The 25,290-nt window shown below is 31.4% G+C and overlaps 5 protein-coding genes across 8 annotated transcripts in view; 2 read left to right on the top strand and 3 right to left on the bottom strand.

The window, feature by feature from the left end:
* Nucleotides 1-369: 369 nt before the first annotated feature.
* Nucleotides 370-3,729, bottom strand: LOC145960473 (N-alpha-acetyltransferase 30). Of its 2 annotated transcripts, none has more exons than XM_083079973.1 (4): nt 3,163-3,729; nt 2,519-2,694; nt 1,913-2,257; nt 370-1,450 (listed from the first exon to the last, which is right to left on the bottom strand). In XM_083079973.1, exons 1-3 carry the CDS (start codon nt 3,440-3,442, stop codon nt 1,940-1,942), a joined length of 774 nt encoding a protein of 257 aa, XP_082936099.1. In that variant the 5' UTR covers nt 3,443-3,729; the 3' UTR covers nt 370-1,450; nt 1,913-1,939. The 2 variants fall into 2 exon arrangements, with proteins under 2 accessions (XP_082936099.1, XP_082936098.1); XM_083079972.1 differs by having other exon boundaries at nt 1,944-2,257.
* A 346-nt stretch (nt 3,730-4,075) lies between these two features.
* Gammacop (coat protein (coatomer) gamma) lies at nt 4,076-8,009 on the top strand. Its single transcript, XM_083079589.1, has 6 exons — nt 4,076-4,213; nt 4,583-5,687; nt 5,756-6,335; nt 6,538-6,851; nt 6,932-7,130; nt 7,359-8,009. Exons 1-6 carry the CDS (start codon nt 4,174-4,176, stop codon nt 7,743-7,745), a joined length of 2,625 nt encoding a protein of 874 aa, XP_082935715.1. The 5' UTR covers nt 4,076-4,173; the 3' UTR covers nt 7,746-8,009.
* Nucleotides 8,010-8,622: 613 nt separating this feature from the next.
* Nucleotides 8,623-13,287, bottom strand: LOC145960266 (solute carrier family 12 member 8). The gene is made up of 11 exons (XM_083079590.1): nt 12,995-13,287; nt 12,693-12,892; nt 12,412-12,592; nt 12,184-12,329; nt 11,862-12,096; nt 11,515-11,716; nt 11,196-11,430; nt 10,573-10,893; nt 10,279-10,440; nt 9,962-10,140; nt 8,623-9,711 (listed from the first exon to the last, which is right to left on the bottom strand). The coding sequence occupies exons 2-11, from the start codon at nt 12,888-12,890 to the stop codon at nt 9,552-9,554; spliced, it is 2,019 nt and encodes a 672-aa protein (XP_082935716.1). The 5' UTR covers nt 12,891-12,892; nt 12,995-13,287; the 3' UTR covers nt 8,623-9,551.
* Nucleotides 13,288-14,085: 798 nt separating this feature from the next.
* Nucleotides 14,086-22,969, top strand: LOC145960359 (uncharacterized). Its single transcript, XM_083079743.1, has 13 exons — nt 14,086-14,244; nt 14,821-14,891; nt 14,990-15,128; nt 15,622-15,799; nt 15,921-16,295; nt 16,466-18,892; nt 20,262-20,376; nt 20,560-20,764; nt 21,055-21,235; nt 21,429-21,608; nt 21,678-21,830; nt 22,111-22,203; nt 22,301-22,969. Exons 1-13 carry the CDS (start codon nt 14,200-14,202, stop codon nt 22,501-22,503), a joined length of 4,365 nt encoding a protein of 1,454 aa, XP_082935869.1. The 5' UTR covers nt 14,086-14,199; the 3' UTR covers nt 22,504-22,969.
* A 1,224-nt stretch (nt 22,970-24,193) lies between these two features.
* LOC145960363 (uncharacterized) overlaps nt 24,194-25,290 on the bottom strand; it is a 30,205-nt gene continuing 29,108 nt past the window's right edge. For all 3 annotated transcript variants that reach the window (XM_083079754.1, XM_083079755.1, XM_083079753.1), the window contains exon 7: nt 24,194-25,290. This exon is cut by the window's right edge and continues 4,773 nt beyond it. The gene's annotated coding sequence lies outside the window, so the exon portion shown is untranslated.

The following is a 25,290-nucleotide window of genomic DNA, read 5'->3' as shown; positions in this document are numbered from 1 at the left end:
GGGTAGTGTTGGACTCAGCCTATTTAACGGCCACTACCAACTAAAAACCTCCTCTCTTAGCATCCGTCCGGTAATGACTAGACTCCCAGGCGGTACCCGCTTTCGCATTGCCCGCCCGGGAGTCGAACATATTTCAAATAATTAATATATTAATTATTAATAATTAATATATATATATATATATATATATATATTAATTTATTTATTATTAATTATTTATTATTAAGTATACTTAGAAAAAATGGTTTAGCAAACTATGATAGTATATACCTACACCGGTATTACAAAAGCATATATAATTAGAATGTAAAAATTATTTGGAAATACATATATCTTACTTTCAAGTAAACGTGACACATAAACGGAACATGTGTAAAAACATTTATGTATTTTTATTAACATTTTTTACATTTTTAATAGTTACATTATGATCTGTGCTTCGCATTTATTTTATACAAAGATAGATATAATGGGTTGACAGTAATGCATACCACTCTCATCCGCGTAAACCGCTCGAAGCGTTGTTTCTCATATTTAAATTTTGTGAACGATGATTTCTTTTTCCTTTTTATCATTCATTTAATAATATATACACACCATATATATGTATATATATATATATATATATATATATATATATATATATATGTATATATATATGCATATTTAGTGCATATATTACAATTTCAAACGGAAATATTTTTTCTAAAGTTTTGCTGTTGTTCATTCGCCGAGTTTGTGTCTTTTTTTTTTATCTTTATTTTTATTAAACTGCTATTCACACTGATGAAAACGTAACACTTGGCGCAACGTTATATGACAGTTGTCTATAATGGGTGACATAACAGTTTTAATATAACATTATTAATGCAATTTTACTTTTATTATGACACTGAAATAAATTAAGAAACTGAATTCAATAATGAAAGATAAAAAAAAAAAATATATATATATACATATATGAATATCCCTCATGTGATCCTGTTAATTATTTCTTATTATTTTAAAAGTACCCCATAAATTATCTCTTTCAGTTTATTTTCTTTTTATTATGCACTTTGTACAATTTATAATGTTTGTAAATATTGGAATCTGTTTCTATCATTGATTATATTAGATTAAAAAATAGCAAAGTTAGTGGTACAAAAAACTTTACTTTTATCAATATTTATGCTAAATTTTTTTTTTTCAATTTAATCTTGTTCATCATGTTGTTATGTTTACCTAATAACGAAACACATTTATATTTATAATCTTGTATAAAATTTTCATGCTACTAAATTATATTATAACGATATAAATTTCTTTCAAATTAGTTATAAAACATGCTTCAAGATGTACATTTGATCAATGTGAGTCGCAGCAAATTATATTGATTATTTTCAGTACATTTTAGTTCACTCCATTCTCTTTCTTTCTTGCTATCACTCTTTACTTTTACATCTTCAAGCTGCAATTAAAATTTATCTCAATCACTGACATTAATATCAAAGAAATTGCAGCAAATTTATAACAAAGTAACTAACAATCGGGCAACAGTTAGGCACTATTAACAAATTATATATTCTGTTTCGCATAGACATATAGTCGGTAGGCTGTTGAAGATTATTAGAGTGGATTTATCTCTTATGAAAAAAAATTCATGGTCCAAAATATATAATAGGAATTATCTTATATCTCAACACAAAACTATCTATACACGCAACATTAAAATTTTATAATTAATAACTAAAAAAATCACAAAAATGAAATTCTTGAAAATATTGAAACAATAAACAGCGCAATATCACGACTGAAAATATATTTGTGCGTGTAGAGACAATATAATCCCTTTGACATTAATGTCGCACATTTGCCTGATATAATAGAGCATAGATGTTATACCTCTTCAACATTGTAATTATTTAAATACCTATTGACACAAGCATGTGGATGAATTTCACCTGAGCCATAATTTTAGTCGCAATGCATCCACGCCGTTCAAGTAATATCGAAATAATCGTTTATCACGCACAAATCCAAGATTCTCGTATAAACGTAGCGCTGGCCTGTTAGTGATTTCCGTCTCCAAAACTACCTCGTCCGCATCATCCTTTACCATCGCCTGAATGGCTCGCCTGACGAGATTCGATCCGATTTTCCGTTTTCGAAACTTCACATCGACAGCTAGCATCGCAATATAGCCGCGCTTTATCACCTTCCTATGGATGTCCAGTTTGCAGACGATGGCACCGACGCACTCGTCACCATGCATCGCCTTGACGAACAAAAAGCAAGAGTTTTCTGTAAATTCTACACCTGAAAGTCAAAAGAATCGAACCAAAGCTGGCTAAGTTCTTTTTTGTTCTTTCACATTATCCGAAGCCATTATTAAGCCGTGTTTCGAAAGCTCCGGCGCAAATTATACAAATAAAACTTGGAAAGTCATTACTAACATTGCAGCACTCGTATAATATTACATATACCAAGCATTGCTCGAATACAACAATAGGCTAAAGATCTTCTAGTGCGCACATACCAGGAAGCACAATTTCGGCCAGTTATGAATAAAATATCTATATGTGTAAATAGAATATGGTTCACTTAGGTCCTTCTGTATTAATTTCATAATATCAGGCATTTGTAGTTCGCTCATATAGCTAACATATTGGATATCGTTGTCTTTACTTTCCATGGATAATGTTTCTGCTTGTTCTGTAACACGACGAAGAAAGTTTTTACAAGTTTTAGTTCATTCTCAGTATTTTACGGATACGGTATATCGTACAAGGTACAAGGAGTAAACAATTATTGTAACAATTAATTATATAATTTTTTACAAAAGATATATCTCGAACTTGATATATGTAGCACGTATTGTATGTGAAGATAATGAAAGATAATAAAAGACTATAACTTTTTGACGGACTAGTTTGTTTTAGCATTTCGGAAGCAAGTTGACACATTTAGTTCGATATCAATAAGAAAATATAAATCCCAAATACCGCGTATAATTTTTTATAGAGATAGACAATAATATGCGATAATAAACGAACGCGGGAAAACATTCGCGTGTATTTTATTCGCATAGAGAGTGTTTTCATTTTCTCGTCACGCGTACAAGTTTATCTATCGCATATGTCTCCCAATTACGGACAGTTGGCGAGAAAGCACCGCACGTACCATGTTGGTTTAAATGACTAGCTTCCATTGTTTCGGATTGCGGGGAAAGATCGGCGACATCGGCAGTTCTTTGCGGAGAGTCGCAGACACCGTTCACTTGAGCTACCCCGTTAACGTGAGGCTCGTTGCAAGCCTCTTCTGTTTTGTTCAAACTAAGACGCGACTTTATATCTAGAGTCGCGATGTCTGCAATCGAATTCCGTTTCTTTTCTTTGATTTTTAACGCCGCCGCTTCCGAATCGCTCACTTCCGCGTTACCCTCTACCTTGTCAGTTTCCATTTTTGAATTTTCCTTTTACTTTTCAAAATATTCCGCACACCAAGGAAGACGAAAGAAGTTCTCGGCCACTGTCTTCGAGGCACCGATCCCTTCACGACTGTCAATCGTGCGCGTGACGAGACACAGTGGCATGAGAATTTTTCACGTGCAACGAGACTCTTTCAATCGAATTTTCATAATTACTGTCATTTACGCGGTCGCCGGATAATGATTTTATCTCAAAATACGGACATCCGACGTAAACCGCTCAACGAAAGACACCATATTGGATTTTCTACGGTAACTACTAACAATCGCGGAACGTGATATTCACGAGAGTTTCGACTACGAGTGACAAGTGAGTCGTGTTATCTCGTGACGCGAGAGATTGGCCGCGAACAGGTGGGTAACGTTACTAGATTTTCCTAGATGTACTTTGACGCTGATTGGTCGGATCTGAAAGTAGAAACCAATCATGTTGGATCGCTACCTTGCGGTGAGTCCGCTGAATGCGGCCATTGGCTAGAAGGATAAAGGCTCTAGAAATTTTCTATCTACAGCCAATTGCGTAACTTTGGCCAATCAGCGTCGAATTACGTCGGGAAATCTAGTAACGTTACCCAACTGTTGAGTCCGCAGTCTACTGAATGCGGCCATTGTGGTGGTAGAGACCAGTAGAGACCAAAGACACGTCAAGTTGAGGTGACGTGTCGTGGCCTCTTTCTGTTTTTCGAAATTTTATTCGCGACAAAATGATAACGTTTAAACGGGATAAAAAGGAGGAAGAAGATGGTAATTATTATTAACCGCATTGTTTGCATTAGTTGTGCGCAAGTTAAAAATTGCACGTAGATTATTATTATTATTATTATTATAGGTTAATATCTCTCTCTCTCTCTCTCTCTCTCTCTCTGTCTCTCTCTCTCTCTCTCTCTCTCTTTCTTTTTCTCCGACAGCCACTAGTAAACACATTTACATAAATGTCAATGAGAAATTTAGCTTTGAGAAGCGTGTAAAGAGTTTTACAATTATTGTACATGATTTTTTTTTTTTAAGAAAATGTACATTTTGACCTATTGTAGAAGATGTTTAATATCAAATTATATTTAATGTTTAATATTAAATTATATCGTCGTGCACTTGTCTTTCTTGTTGAATCAGGTGGTGGAAATCCTTTTCAAAACTTGGAAAAGACTACGGTCCTTCAAGAAGCGCGTACATTTAACAATACACCTGTAAATCCAAGAAAATGCGCCCATATTCTTACCAAGATCTTGTATCTGCTCAATCAAGGTGAACAATTGGGCACGATGGAAGCCACGGAAGCTTTCTTCGCTATGACTAAACTATTTCAGTCGCGCGATGTCATATTGAGACGATTAGTTTATCTGGGTATCAAGGAATTGAGTTCTTTAGCCGAGGATGTAATTATAGTTACTTCCAGTCTTACGAAAGATATGACGGGAAAGGAGGATTTGTACAGGGCTGCCGCCATCCGGGCGCTTTGTACCATTACCGATGGCAGCATGTTAGCGGCCATCGAACGATATATGAAGCAAGCCATAGTCGATCGTTCGCCGGCTGTATCCAGTGCCGCTCTTGTCTCCTCTCTGCACTTGACGAGCGTGTCGAGCGACGTTGCGAGGAGATGGGCAAACGAGGCGCAAGAGGCATTAAATTCTAATAACGTAATGGTTCAATATCACGCTCTGGGTGTCCTGTACCAAGCGCGTAAGACGGATAAGCACGCGGTAATAAAACTGGTCGCTAAACTTATGAAGACAAGCCCAAAGAGCCCTTATGCGGCATGCATGCTAATTAGAATGGCGTATAAATTATTGGACGAGGTAGACGAAGGCGAGGAATTGATAGGCTTCATCGAATCGTGTCTACGTCATAAATCCGAGATGGTGGTATACGAGGCGGCGCACGCTCTTGTCAATCTCGGTCGAAGCGGCGCCAGGGAGATCGGGCCTGCGATTAGCGTATTGCAATTATTTTGCGGCTCGCCGAAACCGGCGCTTCGATTTGCCGCTGTTAGAACTCTGAACAAGGTTGCGATGTCTCATCCAGCGGCAGTCACGGCGTGTAATTTGGATCTGGAAAATTTAATTACAGACTCAAACAGATCGATTGCCACTTTAGCGATCACTACTCTTTTAAAAACTGGAGCGGAAAGCTCGGTGGATCGTTTGATGAAGCAGATTGCTACATTCGTATCGGAAATTTCGGATGAATTTAAAGTAGTGGTAGTACAAGCCATCAGGTAAATTTCATGCTGCAAATTACTTTAATAAGTGGTCTTTCTTAACAATAATATGCCTTTTTTCACAGGGCTCTGTGTCAAAAGTTTCCTCGTAAGCATGCAGTTTTGATGAATTTTCTTTCCGCCATGTTGAGAGACGAGGGCGGACTCGAGTATAAAGCGGCGATCGCTGACACTATTATAGCCGTAATGGAAGGGAATGCGGAAGCCAAGGAAGCGGGCCTCGCGCATCTCTGCGAATTTATCGAGGATTGCGAACACATCTCTCTCGCAGTTCGTATTTTGCATTTACTCGGTCAGGAAGGTCCAACGTCGAAACAACCCTCGAGATATATCCGTTTCATTTATAATCGCGTTATCCTCGAGAGCGCTAGCGTGCGCGCCGCAGCTGTTACTGCTTTAGCGCGTTTCGCCGCCGCTTGCCCGCCCTTGCTCCCGAACGTCTTGGTGTTACTGTCGCGCTGTCAGTTGGATTCGGACGATGAGGTTCGCGATCGTGCAGCTTACTACTGCACCATCTTACAGCAGCAAAACGATCCAACCATGCTGCCGTTGGTGCAACCACCTGCGTTGTCCGTGCCGAGTCTAGAAAGAGCCTTGCGAAATTATATGCAGACACCTATGGAAGAATTGTTTGACATTTCTCAGGTTTGACATTGCTCTCTAATTAATTTCTTTTCCTAAAATATCGATCGTAAAGAAGACAAAGGATATGTCATAGGATTGTCAATTCATTTGATACATGCCTTTTCTCTCTTTTTTCTAACGGAAAAGGTTTCCGATTAATTTAACATAGAATCTATATTTTTTGTATTATTTACTATAATGACTATCGAATCATATATTACAGATACCTCCAGCTCAGACGATAGAGGAACCAGCTCAAGTGGAAGTGCATACCACTATCAAGCAACCTCGTTTGACCAGAGAGGAAAGCTTTATGGAAAAGTTATCACAAATTCCGCATTTGGCTATAATTATTCGAGATACGTCACTCCTTAAATCTTCGTCGGTATTCGAATTAACCGAATCTGAAACGGAATATAATGTCAAATGTATCAAACATACGTTTCCCGAGTATCTCATTTTGCAATTTGATTGTATCAACACTCTTTCTGATCAGCTCCTCGAAGATGTAGTAGTAGCCGTTGAACCTTCTGAAGGGTGATTATCAATGTGATTTTATATATATATTTTGTATATTATTTTTGCGGCAAATGTTGTAACGAGCCATCTATTTCCAGCTACTCTGTTGTATGTGTGGTACCATGTTCACGATTACCTTATAACGAGCCAGGAACTACTTATACAGTATTAAAATATCCGGAAGATGTACATGCGAGCGTCGCTACCATTCCTACGACTCTTCGATTTATGGCGAGAGATTGCGATCCAACGACAGGAATACCAGATGCAGATCAAGGATACCATGATGAGTACATGGTAAGAAAAATTAGTTTTATAATATTAATGAGAATTTTTATACTCATATGTGTATTTCTTATCATATATGTGAATGACTGGCAATGAATATCTTTGATTGAGAGAGATTGATATTAGAAAATTGTTTTTTTAGAAAAAGTTCTTTCGAGAGAGCAACATATTTGTTTGAATATTTTATTGATAACAATTTTTATCATACTATCGAAATTATTATTCTCTACATTTTAGTTGGAGGATTTAGAGGTGACTTTAGCCGATCAAGTACGCGGCGTTGGTAATAGAGGCTTTGATTTTAATACTGCTTGGGATACATATGCTGCGAAAGGATTTGTCAAGTTAGAGGAAACATTCGCCTTGGGAGCTTCGGTAACTTCTTTGGAAGGGGCGATTCAAAGTCTTACAGGATTTTTGGGTTTGGAGGCTGTGGAACGCAGTAATAAGGTACAAAGCGGAGCGGCTGCACACAATTTGCTTTTAAGCGGCGTCTTCCGAGGCGGAAAAGAAGTATTAGCACGCGCAAGATTAGCATTGAACGGAACACAAGTTACAATGCAGCTATCTGTTCTTTGTCAAGATCCAGATGTAGCTGATTTAATAGTTTCGTCTGTAGGATAGATTACATAGAATAATTTTTAATGTGTTATTCTTTTTATTTTGTGTCTTAGAGTCAACATATCTATATTACTTGACTTTTCACTAGGAGTACAATAATCATTAAACAATCTTCTAATGAATACAAAGCAACATTGATACATGTTTTGTGTTGATGCGACTTTGGTCAAATTTTGTACTATACAGAGTAGTCTGCGTTATTATGATAACCGCGAAACATGATACTACATTTATGTAAAAAATAAAAGATAAATAGAGTAAAATTTTCTCATGCATTTTATTTAAAAAAAAATGACTAAAGACTAGAAGATTAATAATATGTATTTCGTTTTTTTGAACATTAAATATAATTTAAATTAATATAAATTATCTACAAAGTTAATCTTAAATAAAATGAATAAAACTTAATATTCTTTATATTTTAATAATAATAAAAAGTATTTATTTGTATGCCATACGCGAATGGATTTATAAAATATCAAAATTATATTAATAGAAAAAAAAAAAAAATATATATATATATATATATATATATATACAATTTTCTTTTAATATATAAAATATTAAGTTTCATGTGCATATATATATATATATATCATACTTTTTATTAATAAATTTCTCTGATAGAGCTACAGAGTTAAAGGTATTTGTGAATATAGAAAAGAGAATCTTCAAAAATTATGTATAAATGTAAAATAAAAGAAAAATGTTATTAATTTTTAATCTTTAAAATATTTAATTTCTTGAAAATAACGTATTATATTTGAAAAAATATTTTACACAAGCTCAATCTATTTTTTTTAATATACATTATTTCTTTCTCTTAATTCTACTATTTATATATGCCTATATATAATTTCAGTTATATATTATAAAGTAATTCCATTTGACTTAATGTTTATTTTTTTTCGATACATTTAATAAAAATAATCCACAAAAAATAAATATGGAAAATTGTCAATTCACACTAGAACTCTCTCTTTCGTACATACATGTATATATATTGTGGTTACACAAATTTGTTTGTTCGTTTGTGCTTTTGTTCGAGAATATAAAAGTGTTAAATAATGTATAAATATATATATTATCAAGTATTTATAGAGTATTTTCATATTTTCACGCAATTGCCGTATTGTCATTATTGCTTGATTATTTAAGCGATTGTAAAAAAGCTCAATGTTATAAAAGAATATTCTTATATCACAAATATGAGAGTAATCTTTTTTTGGCAGAAATTTATCAGCCAAAATGATTTTTTTTGTTAGCTATCTATCAAGCTGAATGACATTGCAGGATTAAAAAAAAAATTTTAGTAGATTATCTTAACTGTGTATACGGCATTCGTGACAAGTAAATGCATTATAAAAATCTAATACTATTATTAACTAGCATCAATTCTTTGTACATATTTCATACAATCAATTTTGTATTTAATCCACTATATCCCATTGATTGTTAAAATACTCTGAAAGCTACAATTATATTGAACTTTTTTAAATGTGTGTGTATATGCACATTAAATAAATTTAATTATTATATTAGCCATTTGTGCGATTGATAATATTGTAAAATGAGGTAAAAAATTGTGGTTACTTATAAAGTAAGACTGCTGCGAGCTGCTCCTTATCAAGTCTTGAAGTATTATATTACATACTAGGCATATATGTATTTGCAACTTGCTTTTGCACCAATGATAATGTTATATATTTTACAAATATACTAAACGTATTAAACAAATACTAAAATAATATACGAATTCTAATGTGTGAATTTTGCATAACATGATTTCGAATAGATAATTTCATACATCTAATCGACATTAACATATTGACCTGTGACAGTAGCAGTTTGATGATATCTTCTTCTTCCCGAAAAATCTTCGTTCTCTTCGTTTAGTTGAGCCGAGCATGTTTCAACACCTGGATGCACTGGTGTTACTACAATTTGTTCATAATCATAAACTTTTCTCCTACAACAATAAAGTACAAGATAAGGAAATTTGTCGATCATGGCAATGAAAAAGTTTTGTACAAACGCATCTACTCTTTTTTTTCTATTGCCTTTCTTATAATTTTTTAGAAATATTTTTTAGTCAAAACATGATTGTTTAGCTTTAAGAGAAAAAAAATTTGAATTTTTATAAATCAAAATGTGATTGATTCTAAAATTCTTGATAAAATTCAATATAATACTGTATAATATTCTATAATCAGGTTTACCCCACGAGTCTAAGTAATGCAGTTCGAAGCCATTTGAAAAATTGAAATTCTGCCGAAATTCCAGGTTTAACAGCAGGATTGGCGTGACCGACATAACTCCAGACAAGAAATACCACGATGATATTAACAATAGCGTATCCCCAATGTACGAGAAACATTATAAGCAATTTTACAAGACACTGCAATGTAAATTTATACATAAAATGTGAACTTTTTTTCATATAATTAAAATTTTAAAACAAATTTATTATTTTAGCATGAGAAAATGATATTTTTCAGCAGACACAATAAATGTTTCAATATGTTGAAATACTTACGCCCAATAACGAAAACCATCTATTGCACAAAGGACTATACCAATTTTCTAATTTATTATGTATGTAAACTTTTCGTTCCGATGAACTAATAACGCTAACGCTGTCTTCGATGCTCGGCGATGAATCCATATATATATTATTATCGGAAACACTGTTACTTCTCTATAAAAATAATTATTATTCGATAAGGCATATATATATATATATATATATATATATATATATATATATATATATATATATCACAAAGTTGAATAATAATTTCGTATTTAAAAAAAATACATGATTTCTTACCGCAAGATTCTTGTGCCTTATTCTTTCGGGAAATAAGCTGTCTAAATCATTATCCGTATCTGTTATCGAATTGTTTCTACTTGCGGAGCCATAATTGCGGTCGAACGTTGGAGACTGTGTACGAAATCTTTGTTCACGCGTATGCCGAAGATCAAATGTTTGCGCGAGAGCAAAATAAGCGTAATCTAGGCATGCGTATGTCAATAAAAAAGGCATTGTCACGATCGGTGCGAGTGTATTAATTTGCCCGGTAATAATGAAAGTCAACGTTACCACAGCAACAACCAGCATAGCATATATAGGTACTTTATTTGGTCCCCTCTGAAAATGCATATTACTGCTGCTCAATCAATCTCTTGTATAATTTTACAATAACAAAAAAAAATATTATACCTTCTTTCTAGCATAGAATTTTATTTTTTCTTGATATAGTCTATGTTATATGTATCAATTGTATTATATATATATATATATTTTTTTTTTATATTACTAATATTTTTATTACATTATATTATATGGTTCGGTTTTTCATATCTTTATCTAAATTTAAGACTCGAAAGCTCTCGCTTGCGCCTAGAGTTTAATTGAATAATTGATTAAAAAAGAAAAAAGGAAATAATCACCCCTCTCTGTAAACATCTCATTCCTGGTATAACATTTTGGCTGGCGATAGATTGAAGAACACGAGGTGTACCATACATAGCACCCAAACAGCTGCTAAACGACGATACATAGAGACCAGCGAGTAGCAGCACCGATATTGCCGATACCGTGGATGCTATTGTAAAGTTTGTGAGTAAAGTATTTCTGGCACAAGTTGCCGCAAGAGTCAATGAAAAACATAAATACAGACAAGTTCTGTAAAAAAAAAATTATTTTAACATGGAAAAATATGTTTTCATAAAAAGCTATATAACTTATATCAGTGACAATTTTTCTTACCCAGTTCCTAGTGCTGCTAAAGTACCATTAGGAATATCGCTAGATGGATGCCTCAAATCTCCGCTCATATTAATTCCAGCCAAGACACCAGTGACTGTTGGAAAGAACACACCAAACACAGTAAACCAATTATATCCATCTTGATAATTGGGGAAAGTGTTATTTTTTAAATTCCCCGATAACCAGCCCGCGAAACCAGAATCTGCAAGCATAAATGGTATTGCACGCAACTTTAATTAAATTTATATTTATGTATATAAATATAAAGAATGCGATAAAGCATTCTGTTTGCATTGTGAAATGCATGTCTTTATGATACTTTTAGTACTAGCTATACATTATTTTACCAATGTTAGTATGAGTGAAACTTCCAACCATAAAATCAACTCCAGCAAGAAGTAAGATCAGGAGAAGAATAAACTGCAATTTTACAACCCACTTAACACCAGCGACATTAATCACAGATAATAATACAACCGCTGCACACGCAAAACCACGTTGTGCCCATGTCGATGATTCTAAATCTACAAGGCCAGCCATTGATTCCCCAAAGCCTAAAACGTTTAGAGCACAACCCACCGCCTGAAATAAAATTCACAAACAGATTCTTGGACTGTAGCAAAATAAAAAGAAAATATAAATATATAGGAAAAGTTTATTTGTCCTCACCTGTCCAAAACAGTAAAGTAATCCAATAGAACCGCCAAACCTAGAGCCCAATACATGCGATAGTAAAAAATAAACTCCGCCGCTTTCAACTCTACATCGTTCGCATATTCCTACAGCTGATAATACTGTTACTAATGCGATACACGCTGGAACCGGTACGATATATATAATACATATAATACAATAAATACATCGTATATATCTGTATTTCTTAAACAGTGATATTACCTGTACAAAAAATGATGGATACTGCATTCAAAACGCCCGCTTGACCAACTATCCAACCAGACCTCAAAAATACAATTACTCCAAATATATTAATAAGACAAGATGTAAAGACTCCGTCCCAAGTACCAAACAGTACAGGTTGGGAGATAAAGAAATTTGATTTCCACCAAGGATCTGAACTCTACGACAGATTTAATTCCCAAGACAAGAGTAGTAAAAGAAGTATAATAAATAATAATAAACGTAGTCATTGTGCACGATTAATTAACTATTTCTCTTACATATTCTTGCGCAAACAATTCATTCGCTCCAGCCTGATACATTTCTGGATCGAGCGCATTGTTGCTCCGTTCATCCTCGTTGTTTCTCTTTGCGTTTCTTTGCATTTCTGGATCGCGCAAACCGTATCTAGCCCAGTCGACATCTCTGTGTATCTGGACGTCACCGTTTGGCAATCTGTTATTCTCGTTTGATTCCATGTCTTTTATGTAACAAGATATACATGTATATAAAATATAAATATACGTTAGTTTAATCATCTCATTGATTCGATTTTAATTCGCATACAGATTACGCGACGTACCTTTACATAATTTTGTAATCTGCAATCTTGTTTCGATACTTTACAATACTCTTCTAATATGGTGCGCTACTACATGTAGGATAGAATATAAAATCTACGAAATTAGCAATATTTAACATTGCGTGTGCGTGTGCGTGTGAGCGTACGCGCGAATATTCTACAGATCTACATATATCAATTATCTTTTCGTCTTATCAAAGCGCCGCGTTTGCATCTTTACACGAGATAGGACGTCAATTGTCGACGACGTATGACGGCGCAAATAAACGATAGAAACAAAGAATGGAAACTTTTCACCGCGAAAAACGCGAAATCAAAAATATTTGCCAATAGGAGCAGAGAATAGATACTATTTTCTGCGGACTCAACAGTTGGGCAACATTACTAGGGGTCTGTTCTTTTTAGCTGCACTGCTGCACTAGTGCAATAAGTTGGGAAGAGACAAACATACTTTCTTTCACTCTAACTAATTGCACTAGTGCAGCAGTGCAGCTAAAAAGAACAGGCCCTAGATTTTCCAGTGTAATTTGACGCTGATTGGTCGGAACTGAAAGTAGAAACCAATCACATTCGATTGCGGTTGAGTCCGCTGAATGCGGCCATTGCCCGTTGCCCTCCATAAGGTAGGTTACTAAATGTCATTAACCAATCACAGCCATTCCTCTGAAGAATGTAATGGCTATGATTGGCTGCATTCAGCAGATTTTCCGATGTAATTCAACGCTGATTGGCCGGATCTGAAAGTATAGATAGAAATCAATCACGTTCGATCGTGAGTCCGCTGAATGCGGCCGGGTGGCACCCGATTGACCACGTCGCCAATTGGCCAATTCAAAATAGAAGTCTCTGATTGGCCAATCGTTGCTTGGTTACCCTAGGCACAGATCGATATAATTGGCTGTGGCCAATCGCAACGCGATCACGCTCCCAATGCGGCCATTGGTCAATTGACGTTTAGTAACTTATCTCGGAGCGATTAACCCATTTGGAAACGCTGACACGCTGCGATTGATCAGATTTTCGATATTCGCAATACGTGCGATACGTTCCATGTTCCATGTGACTGCAGCTTTAGGCAGCTACAAAGAGTGTAGTTCGCTACACTCCTATGCAGACTTGTCGATAGCGGGAAAGATATTTTTTAGAAGCAATGTGTAAAAGTCAATTTTCCAATAAGAATATTTGGCGTTGTTATCTAAGACAAAATGGATAATAATAACAAAAATTTGCACAACATCGTAGATACGATCGTGAGTATGCCGCATCTTTTATTTTCTATCGCGTAAATATGCGAATATAGAGGTTAGCTTAAATTCTGATGGATTAATTGTTCTTAACAAAGATATTTTCTTCACATTTTTAAATTCTTTCTGTATGAAAGTGATTCGAATAGAAAGATTATTCGAGACTGCGAGTTGTATGCATAGATTTTGTAGCTATCGTGAAATATTTACACGGTTGGAAACTTTTGCGAAAAGCGTGTCGGGTTACCGGTACGCCAGTAATCTACTTCTCTCTGCAACTATTTCTCTCTTATATGCGTGCTGCGGAAATTGACAACAGACGCGTTCAAAAACGTTATCACAACTGTACACTTTGGTTTTCGATTTACTTCATGTTTCTCGCTTCCATCTTTATATACACGCGCTATACAATAATATATTGTGTTATAAGATTTATTAAGATATATTAAGATAATATAGCTTGTAAGCTCTTTTTGCAATTTTTTTTACATTTATACGTTTGTAATTACAAATGTAATTGAAACATATCGGAAATATATATAATTTTTATTGAAATATATATAAATAATTTTACAATTCCAGGAAGACGATTATAAGACAAAAAAAGTAAAAGAATCAAGCTTATTGTTGAAACAAAAAATGTGCAAAACCCAGTAAGTGTTTTTTTTTATGTCTATATTTTTTTATTAGAATTTGATATATTGCACAATCAATTCTTTGATAAATTTTTATAATTTTTGATTCGTTTCAGTGATTTAATTAAGCAATATACCGAAAAAGTAAGAGAAAATGATTGTTTGAAATTAGATCTGGAAGTTACAAAGAAGGATGCCAATTCTATGAAATCCAAGTACAAATCTGCCACAGATGAAACAAGAAAACTAGAACTTGTAAATAAGAATTTTCCCTAAATTAAGTTAGCCTTAATGTTTTCTTAAATCTTTCGTTAATAGTAGGTTTTTGCAAGTTTTTTATAAGAAACAAAGAAACTTTTATCTTTCAAGCTATATATTTGAATATTAAAAATATTCAAATATAAAATATGGAGTATAGAATATTAAAGATCAAAGAAAAGAATCAAATTTATAAGTTCTACTAATATATAAATAAAATTTTGTTACTTGTAATACATGAAATTATATGTATGTACATATGTAAGAGAAAACAAAATAATATTAATTTATTTAAGACAGAATACTTGACCAGAATATCTTTCAGATATTTTGATGATATAACTTTTTATTTATGAACAAGTTTCGAGTTTTGGAGCTTGAATGATAAATATTGCTTACATTATCTTTGTAGTTTAATACATTCCAATTTTGTCTAAGAAATAATTATGCATGTTTTATATATTAATATTTACATCTTACAATTGTTCAGCAAATCGCAGAAGATAAATTAAAAAATGAAAAGTTATCGAATAAGATAGATGAATATGAGATAAATATAGCAGCAGATAAGCAGACTATACAACAATTGACATGTAGAATAAAAGAGTTAGAAGATGAGTGTTCTGCTAAAATTATGGAGTACGATCTGCAGAAATCATTTTACAAAGGTAGAACAACTTGAAATTTTTTATATTTATTACTCATGTATTGTACAATTGATACAAAAAACAAAAAAATCATATTTATATTTATAATTTCAATGTAACATCTATTTCTCTTTTTTACAAGGCAAAATTAGAGATTTAGAACATGAACAAAAATCAAAAGTGATGCATAAGAGAAAGGAGAGAAAAATCATTTCCAACAATTCTGATACTGTTAAATTAACAGAGGCAAAATCTAATTCGGATATTGGTATAAATGTATCATTATGTGATAATGAATTAAGTGTGAAATCTGTACAAGAAAAGAGCATCATGACTGACGAATTTTATAATACCAAGGATGATCCACATCCACTATTTTGTGCAAAATGTGAATCTCGTTTACCCTTAGCTTTAACTCCTGAAAAAATATGCAAAACAATGTGCTCGTATCCAGAATTAATTGAAAAAAATTTTTTATCATCAAATGAAATTCTTCCTTCACCACGTTTAATTCCCAGTAAGTAATGCATGATAACTATTTGATACAATTATAGATTATAATCTAACTAATTTATATATATACACAAAGTGTATGTATGTGTGTGCTCACACATATATTCCTTCATATTGTATATTTGTATTACATTACGTATATATTTTGCTCTCTTATACAGTTTTAATTTTCAGATACATATCCAGATTCCACAAATAGAAATGAAGATGTTCTTGCCAGAGCGTTATCTACATCATCATATCTGAATCTATGTAGCCAATATAATGATTCAACAGCTGACAATTGGAAATCTCAATCGACTTTTCATTCAATGTCTGCAATGATGCAAAATTGCGAAAATGATGAATTAAGAAATGCGGATATTACAACGCATACTCGGATTGCTACAAAACCATCTCGAAGTAATCTTGGCTCAATTTCTGAAACATCATCTTTATTTCAAAGTATGGACTGTGTGAGAGAAGATTCATATTCCAATAACTTATTAGCTAAGCACTCTTCATCTATTGAAGAGATAAAGAAACAAATTGGATTATTAGAAAGACAAATGAAAAAATTTAAAAAATTAAAAGAAAAGCCAAATACTAATTCTTGTCATTGTGTTATGAAGTATAATGATAGTGCTTTGCTAAATTCGAATCTATTTGCCATAATCTGCAAAGGTATTGCAGAATATTACGATAAAAGGACGAAAACGTGCTCTAAAAATGTGCGAGATATTTATTCAGAGAAGGGTAAAAAAGGAAAGTTAAAGAGACATCGATTAAACAAATATAATGAAAATAAAAATGCATCTTTGTGGAAAATTGAGAACGTTGATGAAAGATATCTACGAGATAAAGAAAAACTTTATAATAAGTCTGAAGATACTATGAAAGCGGCTACATGTGATATTTTACAATCTAAACGTAAATTATGTATAAATAAGTGTAATGAGATATCGTATGTAAATGAATCCAATAAGTTCCTTAGTGACATTGATGATTGTGACAAAAGAAAATTTATTTTCTGTAAAGAGAATGCATTGAATTCAGCAGAAAAGACGTCTATTGAAGATGTTCTAACAATGTCACATTTAAGTAGTCCAGATAAGTTATATGACAATATTGAAGAAATAAGCAATAATTCTTTTAATGAGGATAATGTAAAATCTATCGATATGGATTGTCAGACAAAGATGGAGATGAAAGTTTCATCATGTAACAGTGATATTAGCATTGATGATGCTGATAACAGAATTGCTGATGTAATTTTAGAAGAAAATAAAATAAAAAGAAAGAATCAAAATAAAGCGACATATAGCAATCGTTTGTTAAAAAAAATTCGTAACTTAAAGAGAAAAGCGCAAGCAAATTCACATGTAAATAGAGAAGAGAGTATTGAATTATACTCTGACGTTTATAAACCAGTGAAAAAGTTGCGGATTGCACATACTCCAAAAACGTCAGTTTTTCAACCGAGTACCGATCAAGATTTTACACCTTGTGCTATACAAAGTATATCTAATTCAAAAGCGTCGCAACAAAAGAATAATCGACGATTAAGTACACAAATTTTGAAAGATAATTTATTAACCAAGAACAAAGAAGATTGTACAATAAGCAAGAAATGTGACGAAAGGAGTGCTGATGAATATAGTGAGGCAAACAGTATCGATGACAAAAGATGTACCAGAAAAATATACGAGAAAAACTTAGTCTCGATGAATAATGAAAATTGCCTTCAAAATAATAACAACCTCAATCTGTCTATTAGGGATATTAAGTGTGCATCTACAGTTTCAAAATTTGATAAACGTAATGATGTCTCGATTGAGGATACAAGGAAAGAAAGTATATCAAAGGAGAGATTAACAATAGAAATGTCAAATAATTGCCATGAGCTTGATGTATCACATAATAATGTTCCAGATAATACAGCAAAAGATTTAAAGCTTGAAAAAACAATCCCACTACAAACACAAGTCATTATCCAATCAGAATCTGGTGTTCACTGTAAAGATTGGAAATATGACGTATATAAATTTACTGAAAATTTACAAATAGAAGCGACCGATATTACTAAAAAAGGAATATCGCCGAGTATCGAATTGAAATACATTTATAATACAATTACAGACAAAAGTGATTGTGGCAATCATGAGGCATCGAAGAATATGAATACAAACGAATCAATATCGAATCAGTCGATTGTGATGAAAGCAACGGGACACGAAAATCATAATAATTATGATGTATCTAATGAAGTTCCTGAAATACAATATTTGCAAAGAGATAGTGAAATCATTGTTGAGAATTGTACAGATGACAATGGTGTAGATGTATCTCTCAAAAAAGTAAGAAATACATTAGGGGAGCAAGAAGATGTGTGTGCTAATGATAAGCTAACTGAGATACATACTGTCGAATTTCAACAAGAAAATGCGCAAGAAATATGCGCGAATCAACAGGACAAAGAAACAAAATTTATCGACCATATCTCCTATAATAATGTCGAACAATTTCAAACACCAATGTCTCAATTAACTAAATATATTAACACAAAATGCATCAATCATAAACTATCACAGAAGAAGACGACATATGATTGTACAATTACAGGTATTTAATAAATAGAGAAAGAAAGATAATCGCAAAACATATTTTAAGAAAACAATCTATTTTAAAACTAAACAGTTCTTTGAAAATTTTTTTAGTAATGTTTAAAATAATTGTTTGCTTCAAATTTTTGAAATTTTACATGTGTATAGATTTTATTAAATATTATATATATATATATATATATATATATATATATATATATATATATATGCTCAAATATTAAATATACATATAAGCTCATTGGGTAAAAATAATTATTAGTTTTCGAAAGAGCAAATAAAATGTAAAAAAAGACCCAAAATGTTTGAGGTGGCAAACTTTTAATAGCAAATTTCATTTTAAATTACTTTCTTAATTCATTTTAAATGAAATTATACATATATATATATATATATATATATACAGGGTGACCCATTTTAACTTAGGCAGCCAAATAACTCGAAAAATAAGCAAGATAGAGAAAAATGTTTTAGACAAAAGTTGTATGGTTTCGAGGGGGCCATAAGATGGTATCATTGGTTTGACCTTGAAGAGTCATTTGAAGGTCACGTGAAGGTCACTTCAATTTTTTTAAATGGAACATCCTATATATTTTTGTACATTCTTGTAGCTCATCTCGAGAGCTTTCCAAAACACTATAATTAAGTACATTTTCGTTAAGTACTTTTTGAGTTATGAGGCTTGAAATAATTTCTTAATTTTACATAAACCGTAAAATATCTTGTAAAATATTCATTTTTCGATTACCTTACCTTAATAGTTTTATGTACAAAATAATGAGAGGAATCAATTGGTGTAAAGAAAACACATAGTTGTTTCGAAGAAAAAATATGTAATTTGCAATTAACAATTCCATATTTTTTCTTAAAAACAACTATGTGTTTTCTTTACACCAATTGATTCCTCTCATTATTTTGTACATAAAAGTATTAAGGTAAGATAATCGAAAAATGAATATTTTACAAGATATTTTACGGTTTATGTAAAATTAAGAAATTATTTCAAGCATCATAACTCAAAAAGTACTTAACGGAAAGGTACTTAATTATAGTGTTTTGGAAAGCTCTCGAAATAAGCTACAAGAATGTACAAAAATATATAGGGTATTCCATTTAAAAAAATTGAAGTGACCTTCACGTGACCTTCAAATGACTCTTCAAGGTCAAACCAATGATACCATCTTATGGCCCCCTCGAAATCATACAACTTTTGTCTAAAACATTTTTCTCTATCTTGCTTATTTTTCGAGTTATTTGGCTGCCTAAGTTAAAATGGGTCACCCTGTATATATATATATATATATATATATATATTTTTTTTTTTTCCATTTAAATACATAGGTATTATACATATATTACTTATATTTTAGACAAGTTTGTGAAGAAACAATTGAAAAGACTTACAAACAGTACCTGGGAAAATTCTGTACATTATGATGTAATACAAAAATTGGCAAGTACATGTGGACCGCGTATTATAGCCAAGTTAGTATAATATTTTGTAAACTTGTCAAATACATAACAAGTACAAGTTTAAATATATTCAAAAATATTAATATTTATTCAAATATTAATAGATTTGATTTTCCAAATATTAAATTTGAATTTTTTTTATGCTAAATATATGAATAAAACAAAAGAAGAATAACATTTTTCCAATTATTTTAGATGCATAGTTGAATTTTTGTTAGAGGATGTCGAACTTGACCAAACTCTGGATAAATCATTCACTCCACCAGCACCATTGATGACAACATTTGAGCAGAAGATTACAGCATTATTAGTTGATTTAGAGGTGTCAAAACCAACGGTCTCTCACTTTGTACAAGTTGCTATTGAATATAAGCTATTCAAACTTCATGGTGAAGTGAAGGTTTATATTTATATTTATTTAATATAATATACATTTAAATGACACTACACAACACAAATTACATTATACAGATCGGCTCAGTAATCGATAATTAGCAAAGCGATGACTTTTCATGAATAAAATGCGAAAATTTTATTTTCAGCATTTTCCATTTATTTCCACATAAGAATTTATTACTTTTTTTATTGTATTACGATTACTAGGCCAGTCTATAATAACAACAACATTAATAATAATAATAATGATAATAATAATAATAATAATAAAACCATTAATGTTCTTATCTATAGACCCGAGTTGACTCACTCACGCGGATGTATCTTGTCTTGTCGCGTATCCAGAAAGACAGGGGAAAAGTACGCATAATGTGCTGCAATGCTCTCTACTGCATGAATCTTATGTCGATAAATGTTTTATATACGGTGTTTACATCTTGGCCTGAAGTACTTCCCAATGCTGAAATTAACAAAGGTATTATATATGTCATAATATACGTATATATACGCGAAAAAAATGTTCAATAGAATCATTAAAAAGAGCGACAACAAATTCTAGGATATTGTGTAATGGTTTCAACATTAATCATTATGCATACAATTGCACAGTTACTGTGATGTGAAGTACGAATTTATACTGACAAATATATATTACTATATTTTTGCAGAAATATTACCAACATGCATAGCCTTTCTTATCGGATCACAACGTATCCAGGGTACACCATCACAAAAATTATTAAAAAGATTACTTGCATTAAAGGCATTAGTATTGACATTTTATAAATATGCTTATACTAAGCAAGCAAGAGATGATATTGTTAAAGAGCTCATGACTCTTCTTAAAAGTAAGCATATTTTTGCACCATATTTTTATAATTTATATGTATATGTATATATGTATATATTTGTTGTAGCTAAACGGACTAATGGTTTAGATACAGCCGTTATACTTGTTGCAAAGAGAGAAGGATCATCTTGGACATATACAAATATCATTCAATCTACTCTATTGCCAATGATTATTAACTATGAACATCCTTGTATATATAGTGCATTTTCTCTACTTGGTATGTTAATTTTTCGTTTATTATAATATGTTTTTCATGAAAAAAAATAATATTTCATATTTTATACACATTGATATTATTTACATTACTACATATACAGGGTGTCCTATAATATGTAGCAACATCTTCAGAAATGGGTTTAGCATGTAAAAAAATCAATTAAAAAATGATGCTAAATTCATTCTCAATTCTCGCGTATTATGGGACATTTTTCTTTGTATGTACATATATGCATGAGTGTGTGTGTATGTGTGTACATGTGTATTATACTTATTTGTAGGAAAGCTTATGCGTGCATTCCCATTAGAAGATGAAGGCAATATTATGCTGGAGATTAGTGAACAGCTCTGTGACCTTATCCAGTCTGGCCAAGGTGATATATCCATTTTCCATGAAAAGCTAGTTTTCTTATTTAACAATATATGTGTATAATATATATTATATAATTTCTTATCCATTTCTACAAATAGGTACACACGATCAACAAGAAGGCATAATATCTGCATTGCTAAGTATTTCCAGACAGAAATTCGATATTGTTGCGCCGTCTATAATAAAGTGGACGCCGAGTAAACCTTTGAGACCAACTATCATCACACAGTTACAAGCGTTTATAAATACACGTAATCGAAAATTTTGGAAAAATTATTTGCAGCGTATCGAATTAAATTAAAACACGCCATGCCAATTATATTAAGTGACAGACTGATATTTGCATCTTTCAATTATCATTTTAATGTTTAAAAATTTTCGATACAGTCCATTCCTCATTTTGTTTTAGCGAAATTTATAGATAATATTTAATTTTATATATTTTGTGTTTAATTCTGTATATTATAAACTCGATTCGTACATGTTTACATAAAATTTAGTTTTTATTTATTAGCTTTATTTAGCTAAATTTTGCTCTATTATTAGTTTATATACGAAAATATTTATTTTAAAGTGTAGATTAGTTTTTTCTAAATGCTCTACGATGTTATAAAAATTACTAAAAATTACATTTTTAGTTTATTATATGTTTAGTTAATTATATGTTCGCGCTTCATATTTTGTTATGAAATATTGAGACGTTTCGTTGTGATTCATATGAATAAGAGAGATTTTTTGCGTGTAAAAATATGTAAATATAAAATTACAATATTACAAATTATTATTTTAAACATTATTTTTCTCGAAATTTCTTTGCTAAAAATATACCTTTGCTAATAATATATAAAATAGTATTATATCTCTTTTTCCCTCATTGTTATACGATTGATTAAGAAAAAAACTCATAAATAATATAGCTAAAATTGCCAACCTGACAATTTAAGTAGACCGTCAATTTTTTAGGGCTCCTGATTTCTTTCTTACAATTATATTGAATTATATAATACACAAATTAAGTTGTGTACACATGCATTTGGAAATGAGAAATTATATATATTTTTTTCCTTGATTACACATTAAAATAATTTTTTTCATACACCATCACATTTGCCGATAATATAAATTAACGAAGTACATATGTCGAAAACTTTTTTCGTAGATTCTATCCTGCATTATAATAAACGCGTGTGTATGATCCAATCTATAGGTGTTTTTATATTTCCAGGGAAAGTGAACATTTTTATAGTTGGTCAAAATTTACAGCTATTTATAATTAACTGTTTAATTCATAAAGGATGAAAAAAAGTCTGATATATATATATATATATATATATATATATATATATATATATATATATATATATATATCTTACCTATCTGTATTGTCGGACATGAGCGGGATGCCGTGTCGTTAATTTATTCCAGTCTATAATGCAAGAAAAAAAATAAAGAACATGATTTACATGATTTATGGATCTGATGTCATAATTGTAACATTGCAGTACGACTGCAGCAAATAATCAGGAAAACTTTATTTTAAATTTTTACTTTAAATTTAAATAATTAATTGAAATTACATAGAAATTAATTTAGAGAATCAATTCCTTAAATATGACAAAAGAATGGCAAAAATAATCTATATTTTGTTAGTTATTCTACCGCTTTTCTTCGATTTATTTTACTTTCAAGATTTTCATCGTTTTTTATATCGTCGTTTTATATTTCTTAATATTTCGTAATATGCTCGGCAAAAATTGTAGCGAAATATTGATTCGAAGAAAGTATGTAAGTAATCATGAGATTTCAATCAATTTTAACTCCATTGAACTCCATTTCTGGAATAGCGTTATACATATAAGTATCTAACAATAAATATTAAATTGCATATAAGTGGAGATTATAAATATCTATTTTTTAAAAATATTATTTGAATATATACAAAGAGATTGATATTGCATGGACATAATAAATTAGATGTTAATAGAAAGAAATATGATAACGTGATATTTATGCAAATATCGATATTTACGCTAGTTGGAAGTTTCGAAACAAAATTACAGGTTTTTATTTTTAATATAATAATAATAATGCTGTGAGATAATAAGAATATAATTATAATAGTAATAATAATAATAATAGTAATAGATAATATAATAATAATATTCAACATATATCGTAAGTTTCCAACCACAGAGCACGCCAAGTTAGTACATGTGTGTATACATGATGGTTTTTTTGTAAATAATAACAATATATTTATGATACTATGTTGCCAATCTCGGCTTATAACATTTCCTTCCTTTCTTTATTTTGTTAAAATTCCATTTGAATAACTTCTTTCTTGCATTAAATTCTGTTTTCTCTTTGTCTTTTTTTTTTGCACACGCGCGCTCTCGTTCTCATCTCTCTAAGCAACTAATTCTTCCAGTTAATCGATGTCTTTGGTACATTAACATCGCAAGCAGCAAGCTATCATATATGCTTTGGAAGTTTGGTGTATCAAATGAGGATACCCATCACACATTGTCCGCTGTCGTAAAGTGCGCTTGAAAAATACTCCCGAGTCTCGAGCATTGCACAGACAAGATTGTTATTTCTAAAGGCTTTAATGCGCGAGAAACGATGACACAAAATAAATATCAGGATCGATTTTATCACGGAAATTTTGAATAAAATTCCAAGATTGATAGTATCATGTAAAGAGAGAGAGAATAAAAGAGTTAATAAAACTATAAAACTGTTGACGACGAATATTATTGTTTTCGCGTAGTGTAATTTATAATTATACCTAATATGGATATTATAATATACGGCGAACATTATATATTATATATTATTATTGCAAATTGAGAATATAACAATATTTGGAAAAAAGTAGAAACCATACTTTACTCGGTATATTATTGTTTTGCAGGATTTTTATATAAGAAATTTTATATATATATATATATACATATATATATATAATCATTTGATATATTCATGAGAATTGTGTGAGATTTGTAGATCGAATCGTAGCTTTTTTTAGAAATTAGATTAAAACAGAGATTTTGTGTGTGTTGTGTACATCTAAATTTACAGAAATTAA

The sequence above is a fragment of the Camponotus vicinus genome, unplaced genomic scaffold (genome assembly GCF_025532165.1).
Source record: "Camponotus vicinus isolate PSW18456_S1 unplaced genomic scaffold, iyCamVici1.0 SCAF_10, whole genome shotgun sequence".
Lineage (NCBI taxonomy): Eukaryota > Metazoa > Arthropoda > Insecta > Hymenoptera > Formicidae > Camponotus > Camponotus vicinus.
This window is presented reverse-complemented; position numbering and strand designations above follow the sequence as displayed.